This window comes from Anoplolepis gracilipes, chromosome 7 (assembly GCF_047496725.1).
Source record: "Anoplolepis gracilipes chromosome 7, ASM4749672v1, whole genome shotgun sequence".
NCBI classification, from domain to species: domain Eukaryota; kingdom Metazoa; phylum Arthropoda; class Insecta; order Hymenoptera; family Formicidae; genus Anoplolepis; species Anoplolepis gracilipes.
The window spans coordinates 12,321,929-12,342,900 of NC_132976.1; the positions used below are offsets into that span (position 1 = coordinate 12,321,929).

Genomic DNA, 20,972 nt, shown 5'->3' on the forward strand with positions numbered 1-20,972 from the left:
GAAATTGTCGCGCAAGTCGAAATTTTCAAACCGATTGTTGGATCGTGTAACGGGTAACCGACGTGTCGGGCGTATCGTGCGACGTGATGTTTTGCTGCTTTTCGTCGTGATTTATCCGCGCCCGATGTGCATCGCGAATACAGCGAGCGTCAGGAGTGTCAAGTAGCGGCCGATTATCGTGTCCCGTTAATTCGATCCGCGAGTGAATGAACTCAGAACGGAAGGAACAAAGGAAGAGGCAAAAGGGCGGTCGCATCGGCCCCTCGAGTCGAGTGAAATCACGGTGCTTTTAACGTTTTTGCTTAACAAATTCACGGTTGCTTATTAGCCTGTTTCTTTCTTACGCGATCGCGATAATTAGTGACATTTTACCGCGTCACGCCGGATGAGTGAGTAAGTGATTAAGGTTTGTGATGTATACATATATATTTACGTGTGCATGTGTGTGTATGTGTGTGTGGCTGCTTCAAGTATCAACGGAGCAACGAGCGGTGACACCGGCGACATCGAGAGAGGATAGGAGATAATAGAGGATTACGACGATAAAAAAGGCAGCGGTATCGGCGGGTGGTGAGTGAAATTTTATTATACTCGCATGATTAACTATAATTATTCCTTTGTTTCGTTCGAGACGATTTGATGCCGTTACGTCGACCAGGATGATCTGGATGATTCGCGATAGCGTTGCCGGTGAGGCGGAAAATGCGCATTTTCCGAATCGAATCGCGTGGAGATAGCGTCGTCTAGATTCGTTAAATAAACCCGGGCTAAAAATAAAGACAGGGCGTCTAAAATTTCGAGATGTAGGTACATTAGGCGGGATATATACGCGGGTGGCAAAGTCGCCCTAAAGTCGTGCTTACGAATTAAAGTCGCATGATCGAACAAAATAGTTGTCTCGGACCGATCCTCGCGCAGATTAGAGACGGTGGAAAGTCGAGGTCGCCCTTGACGTAAGCGCCTACCACGTGTAGATACACAAATACACTGACGCTACTTTTTTCATATATCTCATTCTGAGAAATACGAAACGTCGTCGTCGGATATTACGGCGACGTGAGGCATAGGAAGTATGGAGAGATGTGTCAGTTTGAATTATTAATATAATCCCTGTCTAAACTTAATGAAACCGTTTATCTGTTGCTCAGTAAAGCTTACGAAATTTAGTAGCAGCGTCAATCATGACACGATCGCGCTCTTTCATACAAAGATATTTGGCGCCGCATGCAAAAAGCTGCTTCTCAAATGCTGCAAAACAAATAAATGTTATTGCGTTTGCGATATTTTATTTTAGCTTCTTAATGCTAAAGTTGATGCGCGAACTTTACTAAATTTAGCCATTTATCGTAATTTGCATGACACAATTGTAACGCTAAATATACGTATATCGCACATATATGTATATCGACTCTAACTGCGTCGACATCAAATATCAGTCTTTTTTTCTATGCATTATTATGCAGGAAATATAAATCCACCTGTCTGTGATATAAATCCGCATATCTACTTCAGTGAAATGTGCTATTTAAAATCGAATATCTTTTCTCAATAACGGAGTAGCTCTGTGTCAATTTGGGGTTGCAATAAGTAGTCTCTACATCTATTGGCCTTGACATCGACCGTTGCAGCTACGCAGTTGCCACAAAGTGCATCGCCGATATCTGCCAACTGTTAGAACGACTACGAAAACACGATCATAAATTTAACGGCATTTAAACGGTTCTAATGTAAAAGTTTACATAATAATTTGCTCTCAATTCATTAGAATGTCACTGTAATATGTTCCGCGCGTCAGAAATGTAACGGGATATTATAATTTTTCTTTTTTTTTTTTTTTCGAATAACATTGCGTGTAGCTATTGGCAAAGGGGACATGCCCGTGTAATTTATATTTCACGCAAATATTTTCCGCGGCCGATGACGAATCTTGGCGCCCGCACCCCGAGCGCGGAAATCGGTTCGAAGCTACTTTCGCAAGTGACGGTGCATCGACGCCGACGCGAGGCGTTTTTATAGATGCCATCGGCCTTGTCCTTGACATCGACCGCAGTGTCCTGCCGCTACGCAGGCGGCACGTAGTTACATCGAGATATCCGATATGCGGTACGAGTTCGTAGAGTTTACGATAGGAAGGGGGGGGGAGGTGGCGGGGATTTAAAGGGGGATATATATATATATATATACACATACATATATATATATATATATATATATATATATATATATATAAGGGACGCGAGTCACATATCGGAATCAAATGGGCGGTCGAAGATTTATTCACCAACCGTAGGATATTTCATAAGATTACGTGAAATTTAAGAAAGTGTTCGTCCGGTACGAAAGACGTGAAACACGACGTTTGTTTGTACAATGTAAACGATTATTTTTTTTTCTTTCTGATTTCTTTACATAAAGAGCGCGGTTTATAATTTGCAACTGTGTAACTACTCGTTCAGTCCGTTTTATTATGGATGAAGGAGCTTCAAGTTATTTCCGTGTATATTGACATTATGCACAAAGCAGAATTGCTTGAAATAAAACAAGGACAAGTTAGAACTAATCGCAAATAAGATGGTACTAAACTATTTATTAACACAGTATATTCTGCGCTCGCACTGCATAGGATTGGACGTTTATATATAAACAATATCTAAGTGTAAATTTTACGATCTAGATATGTCGCTATTAATTTTTATGCACTTTTCACATAAATATTTATTACGCAACACCTTTCTGTTAATCATAAAGAATTCGGAATTGGCATGATATTTAAAACTAGAAAAAAAAATCTAGAGCTTGTGAAATGAAAACATTTATTTACATATACCACAATTAATTATGCAAATAACGCATAGCAAGATATTCTTGTAACAAAATTGTTAAATATTATTTCTTATAAATGTAAGAATTATTTACTTTTCCTCTTCATAGTTTTAGGTTTTCCCTTCGGTCTGTTACCGCCTCGCTTTTTCGTTCCTCGTCCTTTAGTTTTTTCTTTAGCTTTAGCTGCGCGTAAGTCCTTCTTCATTCTCGGATCGACTACCTTATATCGACCTTTCACACCAGGAGGCCGAACGGCCCGCTTCTGCGCGCTATGTTTCTTTGCTACGATATACTTAACTTCCTTTTTAGGCTCTTTCTTGGCCTTCTTGTACAATCTACGATAAATAAAAAATCTCGTATTAAAATGATGCACATTATACATTAAATTAGATATTAAAAAAAAATTGTACTTACGTTTTAATTTGTCTGGCCTTCTCCACGTCACTAATATCCGCGTTATCCATCAACACTTCCACCTTCTTCTTGGCCTTATCAAGTTTGCGCATTGCACGTCTCTTTTTTCTCGCCTTAGCTTCCATGACTTTTTTAATCGGTCTAACATTTAAGTCTTTGACTCTGTTTTGATATTCTTCGACAAGCTCCTTAGGTACAGGAGCTTCCTTCTTCATATGTTTTTCCTCATCCTTTATAAACCAATCAGGTAATTTTTCATCGTTAAACGCATATCTGTTCCAACCAGCATCAATCAAATCCCTTCGAGATTTTTTACGAAGCAACAAAGATCCAAGTGCTAAATCTTCCGGAGTCAACTTCCTCTTCTTCAATTTTTTATCCGTTTTATCTGTTTAATCATAAAGGAATGTATTTAAGAGTTGACAAGATTAACAGCTGCCAGTAATCATTAGTGGTCTCGGTCGGTAAAATTTCTGACAAAGCTTTTACTTACCAGTTTCTTGTGATACTATTTCAAAGCCATCTTTTCCGCCGATTTTCTTTACTTTTTTATTAGGTGCCATCATTTCTTCTACGTCATAATCTGAATTTCCATCGTCGCTTTCACTAATTTTCCGTTTCTTTTCCTTATTAATTTTTTTCTCTATCTTCTTTTCTTCCCCAAGAACATGTCCACCCTTTCTCTTGTATTGTTCGATCATTTTGTCTAATTCGTAATCTGCATCATCTTCGTTCTCTAAATTTTTAAATGCATCTTTCTCGAACCAAAGTTCAGCTTTATGAATCTTTTTAGTCTTTTTGTCGCGGAAATCTAAATCAGTTAGCAAAGGATTGTTAGAATTGTCAGAATCCTTAGATTGTCGCTTCTTTTTTTGCACTTTATTTGTACTTTCGTCTTCTGAATCCTCCAGACCTATTTTGTAATATAATAATTTTAAATGTATATATATATATATATAAAATTTTGTAATATAAATAATTTTAATATATATTAATTTTTGTTAATTTTATAAATTTTAAAGAATATGTAAATGAGAAATAGAATATACAAAAGAGTATACAAATCTTTTAAATTTACTTGAAAGGAAATATTTAAAATTAGTACTTTAATATTTAAAGTGTAATGTATACCTAGTCCAGACTTTTCACTATCTGTATCCTCATCTGATGCAACATCGGAATTATTTTCCTCGCTATCATCATCTGACTTATAGTATAAGCCCTTGCTGTCTAAATGACCTGTATCTTTCTCATAACTAACCATCTTTGGTTTGATTTCCTCTTCGTCCGAATCTGCATCACTCTCTGCTAAAACGTCAGGTGTTTGATCTGTAATTTGTTCTAATTGCTGATAAGTTTGAATCTGATTTAATTTAAACATGTCGTCTCCTTCTAATTTAGGTCCCTCATCATTTTTATGAATCATTTTCAGATCAAGGCGTTTATTCAATTTATTTCTATCTTTGTTAGCTTTCTTCTTCTTGCGCTTTAATTCTTTAGCTTCCTCTTCCCTGAGCTCAGCGATTTGTTTTTCAATTGCCATATCTTCTAAATCTTCCTGCTCTTCGAGACTAGTAGTTTTAGATGCTGTTGTAATTTCATTTTCTACTACTTCTTCTTTCTCTTTTGTTTCTGCTTGTGTCTCTTTTAATGACTTCCACCAATTAAGCAACAGTTTCAAGTCTTTTCGACCAAGTACTTTAATATCCTTGCAACATTCTCTAACTTCTTTAGTCGTTTTCTCATGATTGTTGATAATTTCATCATCTATTACTATTTCAGAAGCATTCTGCAAAGCCTCTATTGCATTTTCACAAGCAATAAACTCTTTTGCAGATAATTTGTGATATAAAGTATAATCATTCTCAGGATATCCTTCTGGTTTCTGTTTCTTCTGTTTGTCCAGAGGAAGAAAGTTTGATTTGTTTGTAGATTCTACTTCTAATTCAGAAAATACATACTTGGAATCAAAGAACTTGGAATCTAATTTATCAGGAGCAATATAATATTGACACACTACAAAGATTTCTGCAGATTCATTACGCGATGCTTGAGGTTTAGTAGCATGTACCTATAATATAATAATGTGATAATTAAAGGATAGACAATCATTAGTGAAACATTTAACATTTCTCTTAGATAATATTAATAATATTAATACCTTTTTAAATAATTGCTTTAATACCCAGATCAATGGATGGTAATCTTTAGATCGAAATATTTTTGTTACAAACCAACCACCAGCTTTTAAAAATTGAGTAGCTAATTTAAGAGCTGATAACGTTAACACCGCTTGTTGATACGCATCGTGCAGCCAATTTTTTCCTACATTGGGAGCACCGTCGTTTAAAACAACATCAGCCTTCCATGTCTTCAATTCATGCGAGATAGCCACTCTACACTTATCTGTTGTAATATCTTCCGTAAGACTGATACATCCTGGTATAGGCTTTATCGGAAACAGGTCTACACCTATAACTATAGATGATACTGGCATATTTTGCCTGGCAACCTGCATCCAGCCGCCAGGTGCTGCACATAAGTCGATGCATACTCTGGACTTTTGCAAAAATTCAAACTTGCGATTCAATTGAATTAATTTAAAAGCAGCACGTGATCTGTAACCTGAACAAAAAATTCAAATTCTTAATTATTATTTTAATGACAAGTATTAAATTGTTTGACGGATATATCGCGGCATGTCCAGCTATATTAACAATTACATGTTAATGATTAGCATTACCTGCTTCTTTAGCTAATTGGTAATATTTATCTTTTCTCTGCTTTCCAATCTTCGTTTTCTTTCCCATTTTAAAAAATTAATGTTAGCTTTTCACAGATAAATATACACGCATAAAGTGCATAATATTCACCATCTATACGGCGTGGTTTCCTCACCGTTTGTGCGATATAGGTTAGAAATTATTATTTCACATGTATATACACATACACACACAATTGATGTAACCAGTAAATACTACCAATAGAGTCACAAAAACTTTTACTATTTTTCATGAGCAGGAATATATAAGGCGCGTTCCGATATTCACTGCCAGTACTGAAAATCTATAATTTACGTCACGTACACTATAGATTTTCAGTACTGGCAGTGAATATCGGAACGCGCCTATAGGCTGCGTTCGTTTTGGGCGCTCGCACACTGTAAGCGTCATTTTATCTCTGTTACTCATTGTATGTCAAAAAGAGATAGAATGACGCTTACAGCGTGCGAGCGGCTAAACGAACGCAGCCATAGAAATAAAATATTCCAATTGGTGCTCGAATAGGGAATTTTTAAATCTTGTCAACGCAGCAATATGTGTAAATAGGTCTACTTTATATTAAAATAATACCAACCTGCTCTATAAATTTATTGCAATCTGTGCAAATTTAGTGCATTCTGCATTCGCTCTTAACGTAGTGTAAATGCAATTTTGTAGAGAGCGCGTTGATTTATCTCGATTTAATAATAGCAATTTTTATCTTTCTAATCTAATTGCGTCGTTTTCCTAATAAAAAAAAGGAGAGGAAGGAAGGAAGGAAATGTGGAAGGTCGTATTTCGTGGAATTCGAGAGACGTTGGAGCGACGTGTTTGTCGCACCAACGTTTACTCGCAATCGTCGCAGGATAACGCGAAGAACGAAGTCAAAACAAGCTTGACGTGCCAGCAAAAATTTCTTCCGCCAATTTTCATTACTTGTGATAAGGGTTTTTGCGGATCGGTTAAAAGCGCCGACGCTAAAAACAAGAAACAAGAATGGAATACAAAACACAATTGGCCAGAGGCTGTTGGTTGGGTAAATATTTTTTTAAGACAAATATTATTTGTCGAAATGCATCATAGCAATATGAAAGAAACTATCGAATCATTAACGTAACTTTTATTTTATTTAGTCTAGTATACTGGCAACTGGATGGGTTGTATGCCAGATGCTCTGCTTCCGCAAAAGAACCTTTGATCGAGACAATAAGGAGACCTTAAAAAGCAAATTATACGATTACTCTGGAGTTTCATTTATACTCACACAAATATTGAATTTTAAACCAAAGAATATTCTGCCAATTACTAACTGTGTCGGTGATAGTAATAAAAAGCCCAAGAGGCAAGATGCAGAATCACAATGGAGCGCAGCCAAACCGTTTGGTCCTCTTACCGTTGAAGAGGTGAGGATGTTATTTTGTAGAAGTTATACTCTGTAATAACATGCTAGAAATATATAAGTAAATTAATATGAAAGTAATATCTTTCATGATGCTAGGTAAATTTATCACAAAAAAAGAATTATATATATATATATATATATATACATAATCTGTATATTTTACAGTTATATTAAATAATAAGTGCGCAGAACAGATATATCTGTAGGCATTCTTTATTTAGTTATATATTTTCTGACAATTTGAAAATATTTTTTCTCCAATAGCAAGAAATTTTTTTCTCTTATTTACTTGATTTCAATACTTGTAGTATTGTAATATTTTATCTTTGGAAATTTATATAAATTATATATATATAAGTAATTTACGCTTGTCAGTTTCTTATTTTGTGTCAATAAAATGTGTATTTTAGAGTTTTGAAATTAAATTTTGTGATTAACAAAATGCATTAATTAAAAATATTGCAGAATAAACCAGAACTTGTATCTATTTATTTTTTTATTTTAAATACTTTTCTAAAATTGATTACCTTACTTTCTGTGTGTGTGTGTGTGTGTGTGTGTATATATATATATATATATATATATATATATATATATATATATAGGAATAAATATGTATAAAATGTCATATTCCTATGAATATTTTTATATCCCTAGGCACTTAAAGAGGCTGCCGAAGAATTTAAAAATACTCATGAACTAGTGGTAGGAGAATATGAACTTCGTTATGGTATAGAAGCATTAGAGGAAAAACGCTACAAAGATGCTTTGATGCATTTTTCCGCGGGCGCTAATCTATCATCTCCCGGAAGTATGTTTAATTTAGGTCTATGTTACGAGTTAGGCATTGGAACTTTAGCTGATCAAAAGAAGGTACGCTCTAATATTTAAATTATTTCCAGAGAGTTGCAAAAACTAACTCTAAATTATTCAATTTACTTGCAAAAACTTTTCCGATCTGTACATAAAGATATTACTAAGAAACGTAAGAGATTTAAACTGTAAAGATTAAAAAAAAAAAACTGCGAAAACAATTAGTTCTTAAAAAGATATACAAAACTACAATATAATTTTCCTTCAGGCTGTAAAATATTACAACGATGCCGCGGCCCATGATCATGCTGATGCATTATATAATCTAGGAGTTTTCCATGCTCAAGGAAGGGGCGGTTTATCGATTGACATTGATCTCGCGCGCACTTATTTTGTCAAAGCAGCCAAGCTGGGCCAGGTACAAGCGCAACGTGCACTTGATTTAGAGAAAACTGAGATTTTGAAGAAAAATAACAATAATACCTCCATCATACCAAACAGATGCTTAACAATTGAGAAAAATTTAGAAAAGAATCAGGCAAATGATACATGCATAAAATTAAATGATTACAAGTTGAATACAAAGGTTGATAAAATATTAAGTACAAATTTCATCGCAAAATGTACGCTCGAGTCACCAGAATATGAGGAAATAATCGAAAATCACACTCAAGTATTTTTAGATTTTCTTGGTTTAAGAGAATCTAGTCAAGCACCTATTATGATAACTACTAACGATTGTCACGTGCCATGTTAAAAAAAGATACTTTTCTTGTATCAACGTAAGACCGAGCAGAATCGAATAGACAGTACAAATTTATTAATTCAGTTCTATTTTTTGTGTATTTTTTTTGTGCCTAGTATTTATACGTAGAAATACGTATTATATGTATAAGAGAGTGATATATTCATGCAAATATTTGCTCAGTTTATAATGTCATAAATCAGGCTTGTAGTTTAAGTCTACTTTTAGGAACAATCTCGCCATTTGTAACATTCATTATTTTTACATTTCATTATTTTCATATTTTTCATTTATGTTTGTTTCATATTTTTCGTTTATGTTACAAAACAAGTTTATTACATACACACATACGCGCGCGCGCGTGTGTGTGTGTGTGTGTGTGTGTGTGTGTGTGTGTGCACATATAACGTTTGAAAATTCTTTGTATTCATTTTGTTAAAACTATATATATATATAATTTCATTGTATACATTTCACTGTGTATTATATGATGCAAACATTGAAATATGTGTAATTTAAGCGGAAATTTTAAAACTATTTATATTTTATTATATTTATATACATTTAATGTTACTTAACTCGTGGTTGAGTTGGAACATAACTGTGATGCGCGATAAAAAAAAATCATATGAAAGTATGCATGATGTGACATAATTACAATTGAAAAACTTCCGAATCCTAAAATTGTAATATTTGATATATTACAGTATTGATAATTTTGTTAAATGTAGATATTTTATCGATACATTGAAAAATCTTATTTTATTCAAGATATTATACATTAGATTTAACATTTTATAATATAGTTTGACATAAATGACAGGAATGACGTTTAATGAAATATTGTACTTATACACCATAGAGAGAAATAAATTTTTTTAACAATGATATCCTCTTCTCTCAAAACGTAATCATAATTGTAGAATATCCGCTTCACCAATGCGCGTTACGTTGTAACACAGTTTTTTTTATAAATTCGCTATGATTGGCGTATAAATTTATTTGGCGATTCACATCCATCCATCTTACATTACGCGCGTCGTCCCCAGCCTTTAGCGCGAGTTTCCCGACGACACTACTGTCCTCGTCGTGGAAATTTATAGCCACCGTCTCCATCCAAGCGTTATCTGTATTTCGTGGATCGTCCACATATCCTTTGTAGATCTCGTCGCCTTTTGCGAAGAATTCCGTTATAGAATCTTGAAGCGTCCTTCTTTCACCGTCATTCTTTTCCAAAAAGTTTAACGCTTCCTCCATGAATTCTCTCATTAAGGTGGTGGAGACCGTTTCATCTGGATCAACCATACCTCCCGGTATAGCCCATTCCCCGGAATCTCGCCTTTGTATCGCGACGAACTGTAATACGGGTTTCCCCGTGTGTTCGTCTACCTTTACAGCTTTCGCACTATCGCGTTTCCATCGTGTAACAATCGGATCAGCAGCGTGATTCGGTCCCCATCGGCCTAGAAGTCCTCGTCCAATAATACCGGTTCGTCCCACAGGATTTAAAGGGTAACCATCCGCATTTATAACATAGTTACCAGTAAAACTCTTTCGATTTATCTTGTCTGTGAAGAATTGTATTTCAAATGTAGCGCGACAACAGCTTGCGCGTTTCGCATGCGCAATATTGCTCTAATTTATGGTGCAGTGAATTTTGTTAACCTCATAAATACGACATTCTTTCTGTATTTTTTTCCCTCAGTTATTTATGTCATGACAATTATTCTGAATTTAAGGGGATACCGATGTACCGACCGAGTTCTAACCTAACAAAACAATATATTTACTTAATATAAAAGTTGCAATTTATATACATAAAATAAAATAGGTTTTTCCTTCTCAGAATTGCATGAAAGAATATTTGTGAACTTTTAGAAATATTTTTTTCTAGGCTTCTAAGCTCATTCTTTCATGCAATTCTGAGAGAGAAAAACTTATTTTATTTTATGTATATAAATTGCAACTTTTATATTAAGTAAATATATTGTTTTGTTAGGTTAGAACTCGGTCGGTACTTCGGTATTCCCTTAAACAAAAAAAAACAAAAAAAAAAAAAAAAAAAAAATATCAAGGGAGGTAGTTACCATCTATCGCATTCCATTTTGGTTTGAAAGTAGGGTCGTTGATGTCCGGATCTGCCCAAGGTTTACCCTGGAGAACGGCAGCGGTATACGCGACCGGTTTATATTCGGGATATTCAACTGTCCATAGAAGTTTTTCCACCGGTACTGCAAATCTCTTTATATTACTGGACGGATACAAGCCTTGCGTACATTTTTGGTGAAGCATTCTCGTGCATCTAATATTCATTTGACAACTATTGGAAAAATCGATGCGATAAACACATGACAAGACATTATATATACATATATATATATAGACTTGATAGTATTAATGACGTGTAATCATTGAAATATACCATACTGAATGAGCACTGCCATACCCCACCACAGTTACCACGGCCACTAAGAGATAGCTGAATTAGGAAGTTTCTTTCTCTTTTTACCGTGTACTATCATGCCTGAAAATATATACTTCAATAGTCTACACTGTAAAAAAATTCTAAAAAAATTCTGTAAAAAATTTAAAAAAAAATTTATTTTAAATTATATATGGAAACGTTATGCTTATATGCAAATAAATTTAAATAATTTTAAATAATTTTTATATTAACTTTTAATTTCTTTACTCATGTTTTTGAAAATATATTATTTAATTAAAAATAAAATTTAATAAATTAAACTCCAGAATTATGTTACAGATGATATCTTTCTTAATCTTTCTTAAAGATCAATGTTTTTAGAATGAGTAGTACAGAGAGTCACGTGGTTGCCTTAGTTAGTCAGATAAAGACAACAACGTCCTAATTCAACTATCGCAGTCGCACAATCTTGGCCGCCAATCAGAAGCGCAGTTCTCATTCCAGTATGGTATATATTTCAATGCGTATAGTCGAAAGAAGAGAGAGAGAGAGAGATATGATAAAACTGAAAGAGTCCATCTCTCTCCAACAAAAAATTGCGCAGACATTAATGAGAGAAAAAAAGATATCCTTTTTATCGTATTTTGTTTCTTTTAGTATATAAATTTAATATTTTCACCAGCAAAATTTATATAGAACTTTTGCTCACGCGCGATTTACATCTAATATCTATAATAAGTTTTCTTATTATTTGTGTCTAGTGACTGTTACTAATGATTTGCAGGTTTCATATCGCGTATTGTGATCTCAAATAAAATTGAAGAAAATAGGACGATACACTGAGTTTTTTTGTCCATAAATTATATATTTTTGAATTTAATTAAAAAATTTACATTAGGACAAACAGGATGCAAGGAAAAAAATGGAAAATATTTCTATATCGATTTAATCTGTACTTTATATAATCTTAGATTTAAAAGTGCAGTAGACTTTATTAGCATCCTCGAGTTATATACATATAACATTGTACTATATCGGATTATTATAATTGTTGCACATGTATTTTACATAATCTTTTAAACACAAGTTTTATATGACATAGATGATAAAAGATTCTGACATGTAATATTTTTAAAATCCGTGCAAGTCAAACTGCATATTTATTTAAATATGTGCGATATTATTACAATAATATAATCAGTTTTCAAAATGAGATATTGATTTTTTTTATAATATTTATTTCGTAAAAATAAGTTGCAGCTTATATAAGACACGCATGGACTTTATAAAATTGTAAAAAGTCTTATTCCATTTAATCCTTGGCATACATGTATGGCATGATATTAAAGTATGAATTTTATGCATCATAATATTATCATAAAAATAATGACGCAATTACATATTTACAAATATTGGGTTGTATCCTCCAGTTCTTGAACGCATATAGATTTTTGCAAAGTATTGTTTTTTTATTATAATTCAGTTAATTCCGCTTAACTTTTCACAAATCTTGTATTTATACGCTGGAAGACTAGATTAGAAGTATCTATAAAATTTAACAACTCTAATAACACTTATCTACTTACATTGGTAAGAGTCCGTTTATAGTTAATCTGGATGTTAATGAATAATACTTGCGCATGATGTACTATTAATGCCCATTACTTCAAATATGTCAAATATAGTTCAGTACTTGAAGTGACATTAAGAAGAGCCCGTCGAAAATAAGAATTATGTCTTTGAAAAGATATAAAATATTTTCATTCAATAAGATTAAAATTTTAAAGTTTCTCTGTTGGCGTCTTTTATTATTCTTTAATTATTTATTTTATTAAAAATATATACGCTCTCTATACAATTATTTTTACTATTTATAAAATTTTTATTTTTCCAAGTCAAGATGTAAAAATAAATAATTTAATAATTTTGAAAAAACATTATTTATATAAATATATGAAAAGTTATTTTAATTTTTACACATTTCAATTACTGAAACGATTGAAGTAATTTCTCAAATATCTTATATTTATCGAGATCCATTCTGCAAAGTGCAGATGAATCAAAGAACCTCATTTTGTCAAAATTATTGTTTTATTATATATTTCTTTTCTTATATCTTGAATTCTATTCTATTTCTATCTTTTTATATCTTGAAATCAAGATTAACAAAATGAATTATTGTCAATTATTTTCTTGCAGATTTCTTTCAAGATTATGGATAAGCGTATGGCATTTTTGACAAAATAATTTAAGGTTCAGATACCCTCTCCAAAAATATCAACTAGACTACGACAACTAGTTTTAATGCATCATTGCATGAAAATAATTGTTTAAAGTCCAAATTATTTTGTTTGAACTTTTAAATTTTAAATTTACAATTCAATTAAAATATTCAATAGTGAATTAAAATATCTCTTACTTCGATCATATAACGAGTTTACATATTTCTAATTTGCGTTCAATTGCTTCATTTATTTTTTATAGAAGCAGATCAATCTTTACACCGCTTGTTCTTATTTTCCCAAGTCAACGTGTTCGTTGATCACTCTCATGGATATTATATGTGGAAATGCACTTTAATATCAGGAATATTACCTAATATGAAAAAGTTTTCTATTAAAAAGTATTGAAACACGTTTCCAAGATATATTAAATAAAATAATCGTACGTTATTCATATCTTGTATTTCAAGTCGTAATAATTTATTGTTTTTAATTGTAATTGCTTTTCATTTTAGGCATAATTCCTTATGAAATAACCTTATAAAATAAAGACCAGAAATCGTTATATTTTCATTTGTTATCCAGTCAGAGAATTCGACTCTATCATTAATCCGCTTTACTTATAAATAAGTTTTTTATCAAACGCCGTGATCAAATTCGTGATATCCTTCTGCTCCGGTAAATACAACATCGACCCAAATACGCATAGCTTCGGGGCTGGGTGCCATAAGATGATAAAGTCTAGATGAAGTCTTGACGATGAAAGTAAGAGAAGGTTGCGGGGATCGAACGGTGTTCATATGGTCCACATAGACTTCCTCGATCGACTACAATACGTTAATATTAATATTTGAATACTTATTGTTAGAGAATTTTTAGAGAAATCTTCTGAGGGAGGGAAGCGCTTACCTGGAAGTAAATTACGCCGCGAGCTTTTCTAGATGCGTTGTCACTGTAGTAAGACAGCGTTTTCCGCTTACGATCGAATACAAACCATCGCTTGTTCCAATGATGAAACTTTTTACTCATTTTTGATAAATAGCCACTGCAGCTTGTCGTGTCGACCGTGACATCATAAATCAGAGGTAACTGATGCCCGGCAGTCTCTATGTGATGCCTTAAATCTAGAGATTCCGACTTGATGGGAAGATATCTTGTAAGTGGCCTCTGTAAAATTCGTCATTCGTTGAATTTTAATTTATTTTTATATAATTTATGTAATAAATCAAGCAATTTATTCTACACAGAGAGAATATAAAATATAATATAAAACAGAATTTTATTTAATATTTAAAAATTATTATAATAATATTTAAAAAATTATTACAAGTCGACTTATAGTTTCTTGGAATAAAAGGATTTCTCGATTTCAAATATCTTTTTTAGCAATTGCTACACCGTTGTCTATATCATCTTTTATAGATTTATTATGAATTAATACTTTGAATCACGAATTTTTCTAATTGTCAGTATTTTATAAAATTTGGTACATAAGGGTTTTTGGGGTCGCTGATTACGAATCCGTTGTCAGATTTTCAAAATTCAAGCTGGCGGATCCAATATGGCAGACGAAATTTTACTTCCGCCGTATTGGATCCCTATATTAAATTTTGGAAATTAAATTTTTTTTCCTTTAGATTCAGATTCTGCGATCTAAAAAAACCTTCAGAGAAAAAATTTAAAAAAGAATACAACTGTTACTTTCATTTTAGAACAGAAAATATTGCTTTATATATTTTTTATCAAAAAAGGAGGATTTAACAAAAACAACACGGTGGAAAATTGTAAAAAAATTTTGAAAAATACTTTAGAGTGTACTAAAATTATAAAAAAATTGCCGTATTTATTGTCATAATAGAATAGTAGAAAATGCATTTTTTCGTAAAAAAAGTACTAATTTTGACTGTTTGTTTATATATGGTATTTTTGCAATTAACAATTAATGACTGTTCATATTTTTTTTACATTTATTGATGTCTAGAGACTCTGTAGAAACAAAAAATCCGGTATTTGTTGATAAAAAAGTAGTTAAAACAATAAAAAACTAGGAAAAAAAGGTGGGTCTCTGGGGGTGACCCGCTGTGACTCAAAGGGTTAAGCAAACGATTTTAGGAAGAAATTACCTGAAGTTTTGCCTTTTCACGATGTTTGACAGGCTGCAGTGGGCTAAGGGTGTCCATCTCGCTAGATGTCTGAGAAAGGGGGCGACTTCCGTTTCCGTCAATAATCCCTCCGCCGCCGCTACCGCCTCCGCTATTATCGCTCAGCCTCTCACCTTCCATCGATGTTCTCCTGTCGTCTCTCATCTGAAAATAATCCACGAACTCTCGTTATTTCGTTTTATAATAATTCTCATTACTTTTACCAATCGCGTTTAGTCGCTAATATTATCAAAAAAAAAAAGTAAGAAAAAACAATTTCTTTAAATTTTGTTTTAATAGTGCCAAAAATATTTGATCTTTCAAAATCAATTAATATCTTGCATTAAATTTCTCTGCATACATGTTTACAAATTTCACGTCTTCGTCTGATGTAGCGTTTCTTTGTTCTGCCTTTTACATAATTTATCCACATAAGTGACATCGTATTATAATTCAAAAAATTCGTCCGTATGATTTTACAAAAACGATAGCTAATATGCCAAGACGTCTCGTTTCGTTTACACAGATCCGAACAGATGACGGGAGAAGACTGATGCTAGTGGCTGAGTGGTCCAACGGTATAATTCCCGCCGTGAAATGTGACTGTGCACTCCCACCCACTTATTCGATGAATACCGTGAGGACCAAATTCGCCCGCGCAATAAATTTTGATTATTCATTCATAAAACATCATATCACGTGATATACATACGAACATACGTATGTCGAGTGACACAGACCACTAAAATACACGAAGAGCGATATTGTTCTCTTTACATATAATATTTTTTATATCTAATTACAGTTGTATGTTGGCTATTAGAAATGGATAGATAAATACTGACAATAATAAATCACAATTTAATATTTGATACAAATTAATGACGATAGATTAACTAAGTTATTATTATCGACAAAATTGTTTTACATTAATTTAAATAAATAAAACAATACTATAATGATATTATATACAATATATATATATATATAAAAACATTAAAAATTTCTTCAAATAATTACTCTCTTAGAGTAGTTAAATGGCCCAAACGAGATGAGAAATTCCGTCAGCTCGGCAAACGCTGGGTGACTCATGACAAATACCAATTTACAGTCGACATTTCGCCTCAGCTTAACTCTATATTAAGTAAAGTGGTAGAAATATAAGGGAAATATATTATAGTGAACATTTTTTTTTTTTCGAAGAAATATTTAGGCGTATTAAAAAATTAATTTGTTTAGAAGCTTATTTTTGACACAATGATAAAAAAATTATATTTAATTAAATATTTAATTAAATATCTGAAAAATGACACAAGACAGAGAGAGAGAGAGAGAGAGAGAGAGAGAGAGAGAGAGATTTATCTTACACTTATAAATATACAAGAAAGAGGTCAATTGCAAAAGAGGCTAATGAATCCAATGTCATCAATTCTGTCATTATAAATTATCATTGCAAGCTTAATCAAGATATAACAAAAGCTCATTTATCTAAGTATAAACTATTCTCTGAATTCTGTCCAACGCTCGGAATTCGCGCACCGCGGTCCAGATGCGTGCTGTACACCGGGAAAACCACGTGCGCAATGACGAAAACACTTGCTCCAGAATGCAAATGGATATACTTGCGAAATGTCAGTGTTGAAAAACATACGTCTCCACGACGCGCAAATACATGACGGTTCAAGTCGACGCGTAGACTTCCGGCGACAACAACGCGATGTTTTCGATGTACGCAAAAATGTACTCTAAGATGATATCTTTCAATTGCCAAAACATGTTTGCGAAAAAAATGAACGCAATACAAAAGAAAAGTGTGTATCTTGTCGCGTTTAGAATAGTTGGCATATATATATATATATTATATGGTAAAATTATCTTATAACAAAGAATGTCTTTCTTGTGTTATTTTCTCTGAACGTCTAAAGTTATTTTTTTAAGTATTTGAAATATTAACTGCACATTTATTTCGAATATTTCGGTTAATTCATACATTTTTAGTGAATTTTTTTACATGAACTTATCGATTTGTAGGAAAATTGTATACGACTGTCCTATATATATAGCTATGTCAAAATAAAAGGTTTTTTTATATTAATAAATATTCGAGATAAATAGAATAGAGATAAAGTAAATTTATGATATTTATGGTATTTACTTTATTGCTAAAGAAGAATTTCAACATAGATCGTAAAATGAAAAAATTGGAAGGAAAGAAAAAGATAAAAAAAGAGACAAGTGGAAAAAAAGAAAAATTAATTATTTATATTCTGCAGTATTCTTATTGTATACGTGTGTGTGTGTGTGTGTGTGTGTGTGTGTGTGTGTGTGTGTGTGTGTGTGTGTGTGTGTGTGTGTGTGTGTGTGTGTATGTATAGTCTTTTATATAAGAGAACATACCAGTAATTAAAAACATTACATAAAAGAAAAGTTACAAATGTCACGATTTCAGCAAATTATATACAAAATAAATTTTTACGTGTTAAGAGGTCAAGTTTACGAGATGTTTGCAATATATAAATCCGCGACATAAATGCGTCTCGAGGCAAGAGAAATCATGCTTGCGTGAACACTGAAAAATTTTGAGACGAGGAGACTGTCGAGAGACATTTCTTTGAACAGGTGTGCGATAAAATCCACATGAGCAGAAATAGATTGGAAGAAAGATAGATTTTCGCGTTTACTCAAGAGACGTAACATTTTGCAACATATATACACTAGTAACCATGTTTAGTAATATTTGATTGAATAAAAGTATCTTTTTAAATTAAAATATAGATTACTTTTTGTACAAAAAATTATATATTTAAAAAATTTATTTCATAAATGATTGCAAAATATTTTCAAATAAATGTATGAGAAGCATTTATTTAAAGCTATATATGTGAAATACGCATGTTTTACTTTTAATAAATTAAATATATATTTCCATACAGAAAATGATAGCATTTCATATTAGCAGTTATTTGTAGCAATAATTTTATTTATATTTTTGAAGCCATAAAAAATATAACATTTAGAAAAAAATAACTCACCCGATTTTGAATAAAATTGTTAATATATCTTGATTTAAAATTGTTTGTAGTTGTTTGTAATAATTTTTATATCTTTTGTATATATAATTGATCCGTTTAAAAATTATAGTACCTATATGTTTATAGTTGATAAAAAACACAACTTTCAATTTTAATGATATATGAAAGTTACTTGCGCTATGTTTATTAGAATTAAAATAAAATAAAATAAAATTTGTCATTTCCAAACAAATTCAAGAACAATGCCAATAAAAATTTTTGAGTGCATCGATACACGTGCTATAAAGTACTAACACCTCTCTCTCCGTAGGAGGTTGATCCCTACATAAATATTTTATAACACATGCCTATATATACACGTATAAAAAACTATATTAGCCTTGTCATCATTACACGGATTTTTTAGAATTATTTGTAGTGTTTTTCTTTCTGCTTATAGTTGTATTAGTATAGTTCAATTATGAATATATTTACTTACTATAACTTTTAAAATTTATATAAACGAAAAAAATCAATACAAACAATTATAAACATTTTTAAGTCAAGATATATCAACAATTTTTTTATTTTAAAATTAGATAACAGTTATTTTTTTAAGACGTATGTTTTTTTTATAAGTTTGAAATTAAAAATCAATGTTATTATTACAACAAACAACTAAAAGCAAAATATTATATCATATCCTGTATTCAAAATGTATTATATTAAAAATAGAGTGCCAATTTATAAGTTTTAAATATATAAGTTAACGTACGTGCTGTATACTCACGTTATCATTTTGAAGCAAAGTATAAGAATTATTCGACGGTCCTGGACTGGGAGAAGTAAGCTCTGAAAGCTTACTAGGAGACAATTTTTCACTGTTTCCGCCTTCCGCACCGTCGCTACTTCCGCTACCACTGAAAATGAATTGATAATAATTAATTAGCTTTACATCATAAATATATATGAATAATCTGTTTTAATTGCAACAAAATTTTTAATTATAAATTATTAAAACCAGATATATAAAATTACATTTCGTCATTATCTTTTGCATTTTGCATAATTATATAATATAGATTAATTCTCGATTAAAGTGTTAATATAATAAATTAATTAAAAATAATATGAATATATAAGCATATAGGCAATGAATAATTTGATTGTTGTGAGATTATTATAATAATATCGTCATCGTATTTCGATATCGTCGAATCGTGTTTACACTTTTCTTACGTTTCAAATGAAACTTGTCACTGACTGATTTAGCAGGTGCTATTATTAACTGAAGCGTGAACTTTGATTTTCGCGAATTAAATTTTCAGCTTTTTGGACACTTTCATCTAATAAATACCGTACACTTTGAAAATCACATTCCTAGCTTCTGACCATCGCGAGACTGAGGAGAGCAGACGAGACCTATAGTCGACTATAGCGCGAAAGGCATCAGGTATTATTAAAACCTAACAAGTACAAAGTGACTCGGTAGACCGGTTCGACGATACCACCGGCATAGCATTTAATTCTTCTACAATGTTAAATGCAGCGCGAACGATACCCGAACATTCCAATCTCGTTGCTATGCCAACCTCGACCTTGGTTGACTAAGAACATTCTCTTGTTCCCGATAACTGATCTTTCTGATTTTGATAGTCTTTGCGGCTTTAGAACTCTTATCAAGCTTTCCATTCAGTAGCGGTTCTAAAGCTGTCACAGTCTCACGTGGCATACACGTTACCTAAATGTTACATTCCAAGAGTTCTAGTTCGAAGAGTTTAGTTTTAAATTAGATTTCGCCACAAGAGATCATTCATCTACACCGTGTATACATTGTTGTAGATTAACTTTAAACAATCCAATACGCCCGGTAGATAAATTAATCTTTCGAAAAAATTTTATAGTGACTACGTTACGTTATTAGGTAAATTGTTTATCGTAATCGGATAAATATATAATGTAATGTAAACCCAGGTAGCAGGCACATGTCATTTTCACGTCGAAAACTCATCATTTCTGGTTCAATGACGTCACGTGACCAAATAATGTCCGAGGGGTTAGTCACTGAGGTAATTTTTGTACAAGGGCTAGGTAATTCAGCGGCAATTCCAGCAAAATTTTGGGTAATCCAAGGTTACTTTTGGTAAATCTAAATAATCTTTAGCGTTAAAATAATTTAAAGTAAAATTTCTTTTTCAAAATTTACTTTTAATT

The 20,972-nt window shown here is 32.1% G+C and overlaps 4 protein-coding genes across 12 annotated transcripts in view; 1 reads left to right on the top strand and 3 right to left on the bottom strand.

The window, feature by feature from the left end:
* Positions 1-2,590: 2,590 nt before the first annotated feature.
* Positions 2,591-6,179, bottom strand: LOC140668157 (pre-rRNA 2'-O-ribose RNA methyltransferase FTSJ3). Its single transcript, XM_072896860.1, has 6 exons — positions 5,981-6,179; positions 5,399-5,862; positions 4,369-5,308; positions 3,731-4,150; positions 3,238-3,625; positions 2,591-3,158 (listed from the first exon to the last, which is right to left on the bottom strand). The coding sequence occupies exons 1-6, from the start codon at positions 6,045-6,047 to the stop codon at positions 2,909-2,911; spliced, it is 2,529 nt and encodes an 842-aa protein (XP_072752961.1). The 5' UTR covers positions 6,048-6,179; the 3' UTR covers positions 2,591-2,908.
* Positions 6,180-6,596: 417 nt separating this feature from the next.
* On the top strand, positions 6,597-9,606 carry LOC140667833 (uncharacterized). Its single transcript, XM_072896107.1, has 4 exons — positions 6,597-7,035; positions 7,133-7,402; positions 8,059-8,274; positions 8,483-9,606. Exons 1-4 carry the CDS (start codon positions 6,781-6,783, stop codon positions 8,969-8,971), a joined length of 1,230 nt encoding a protein of 409 aa, XP_072752208.1. The 5' UTR covers positions 6,597-6,780; the 3' UTR covers positions 8,972-9,606.
* An 87-nt stretch (positions 9,607-9,693) lies between these two features.
* LOC140667834 (ADP-ribose pyrophosphatase, mitochondrial) lies at positions 9,694-11,474 on the bottom strand. The gene is made up of 3 exons (XM_072896108.1): positions 11,382-11,474; positions 11,047-11,279; positions 9,694-10,527 (listed from the first exon to the last, which is right to left on the bottom strand). Exons 2-3 carry the CDS (start codon positions 11,270-11,272, stop codon positions 9,893-9,895), a joined length of 861 nt encoding a protein of 286 aa, XP_072752209.1. The 5' UTR covers positions 11,273-11,279; positions 11,382-11,474; the 3' UTR covers positions 9,694-9,892.
* An 877-nt stretch (positions 11,475-12,351) lies between these two features.
* LOC140668019 (uncharacterized) overlaps positions 12,352-20,972 on the bottom strand; it is a 31,285-nt gene continuing 22,664 nt past the window's right edge. For all 9 annotated transcript variants that reach the window (XM_072896540.1, XM_072896533.1, XM_072896539.1 and 6 more), the window contains 4 exons: positions 19,549-19,678; positions 15,730-15,912; positions 14,516-14,773; positions 12,352-14,433 (listed from right to left, as the gene is read on the bottom strand). In XM_072896540.1, coding sequence (XP_072752641.1) covers positions 14,245-14,433; positions 14,516-14,773; positions 15,730-15,912; positions 19,549-19,678 — 760 coding nt within the window. In that variant the 3' untranslated portion in view covers positions 12,352-14,244. The remainder of the gene's footprint in view (positions 14,434-14,515; positions 14,774-15,729; positions 15,913-19,548; positions 19,679-20,972) is intronic.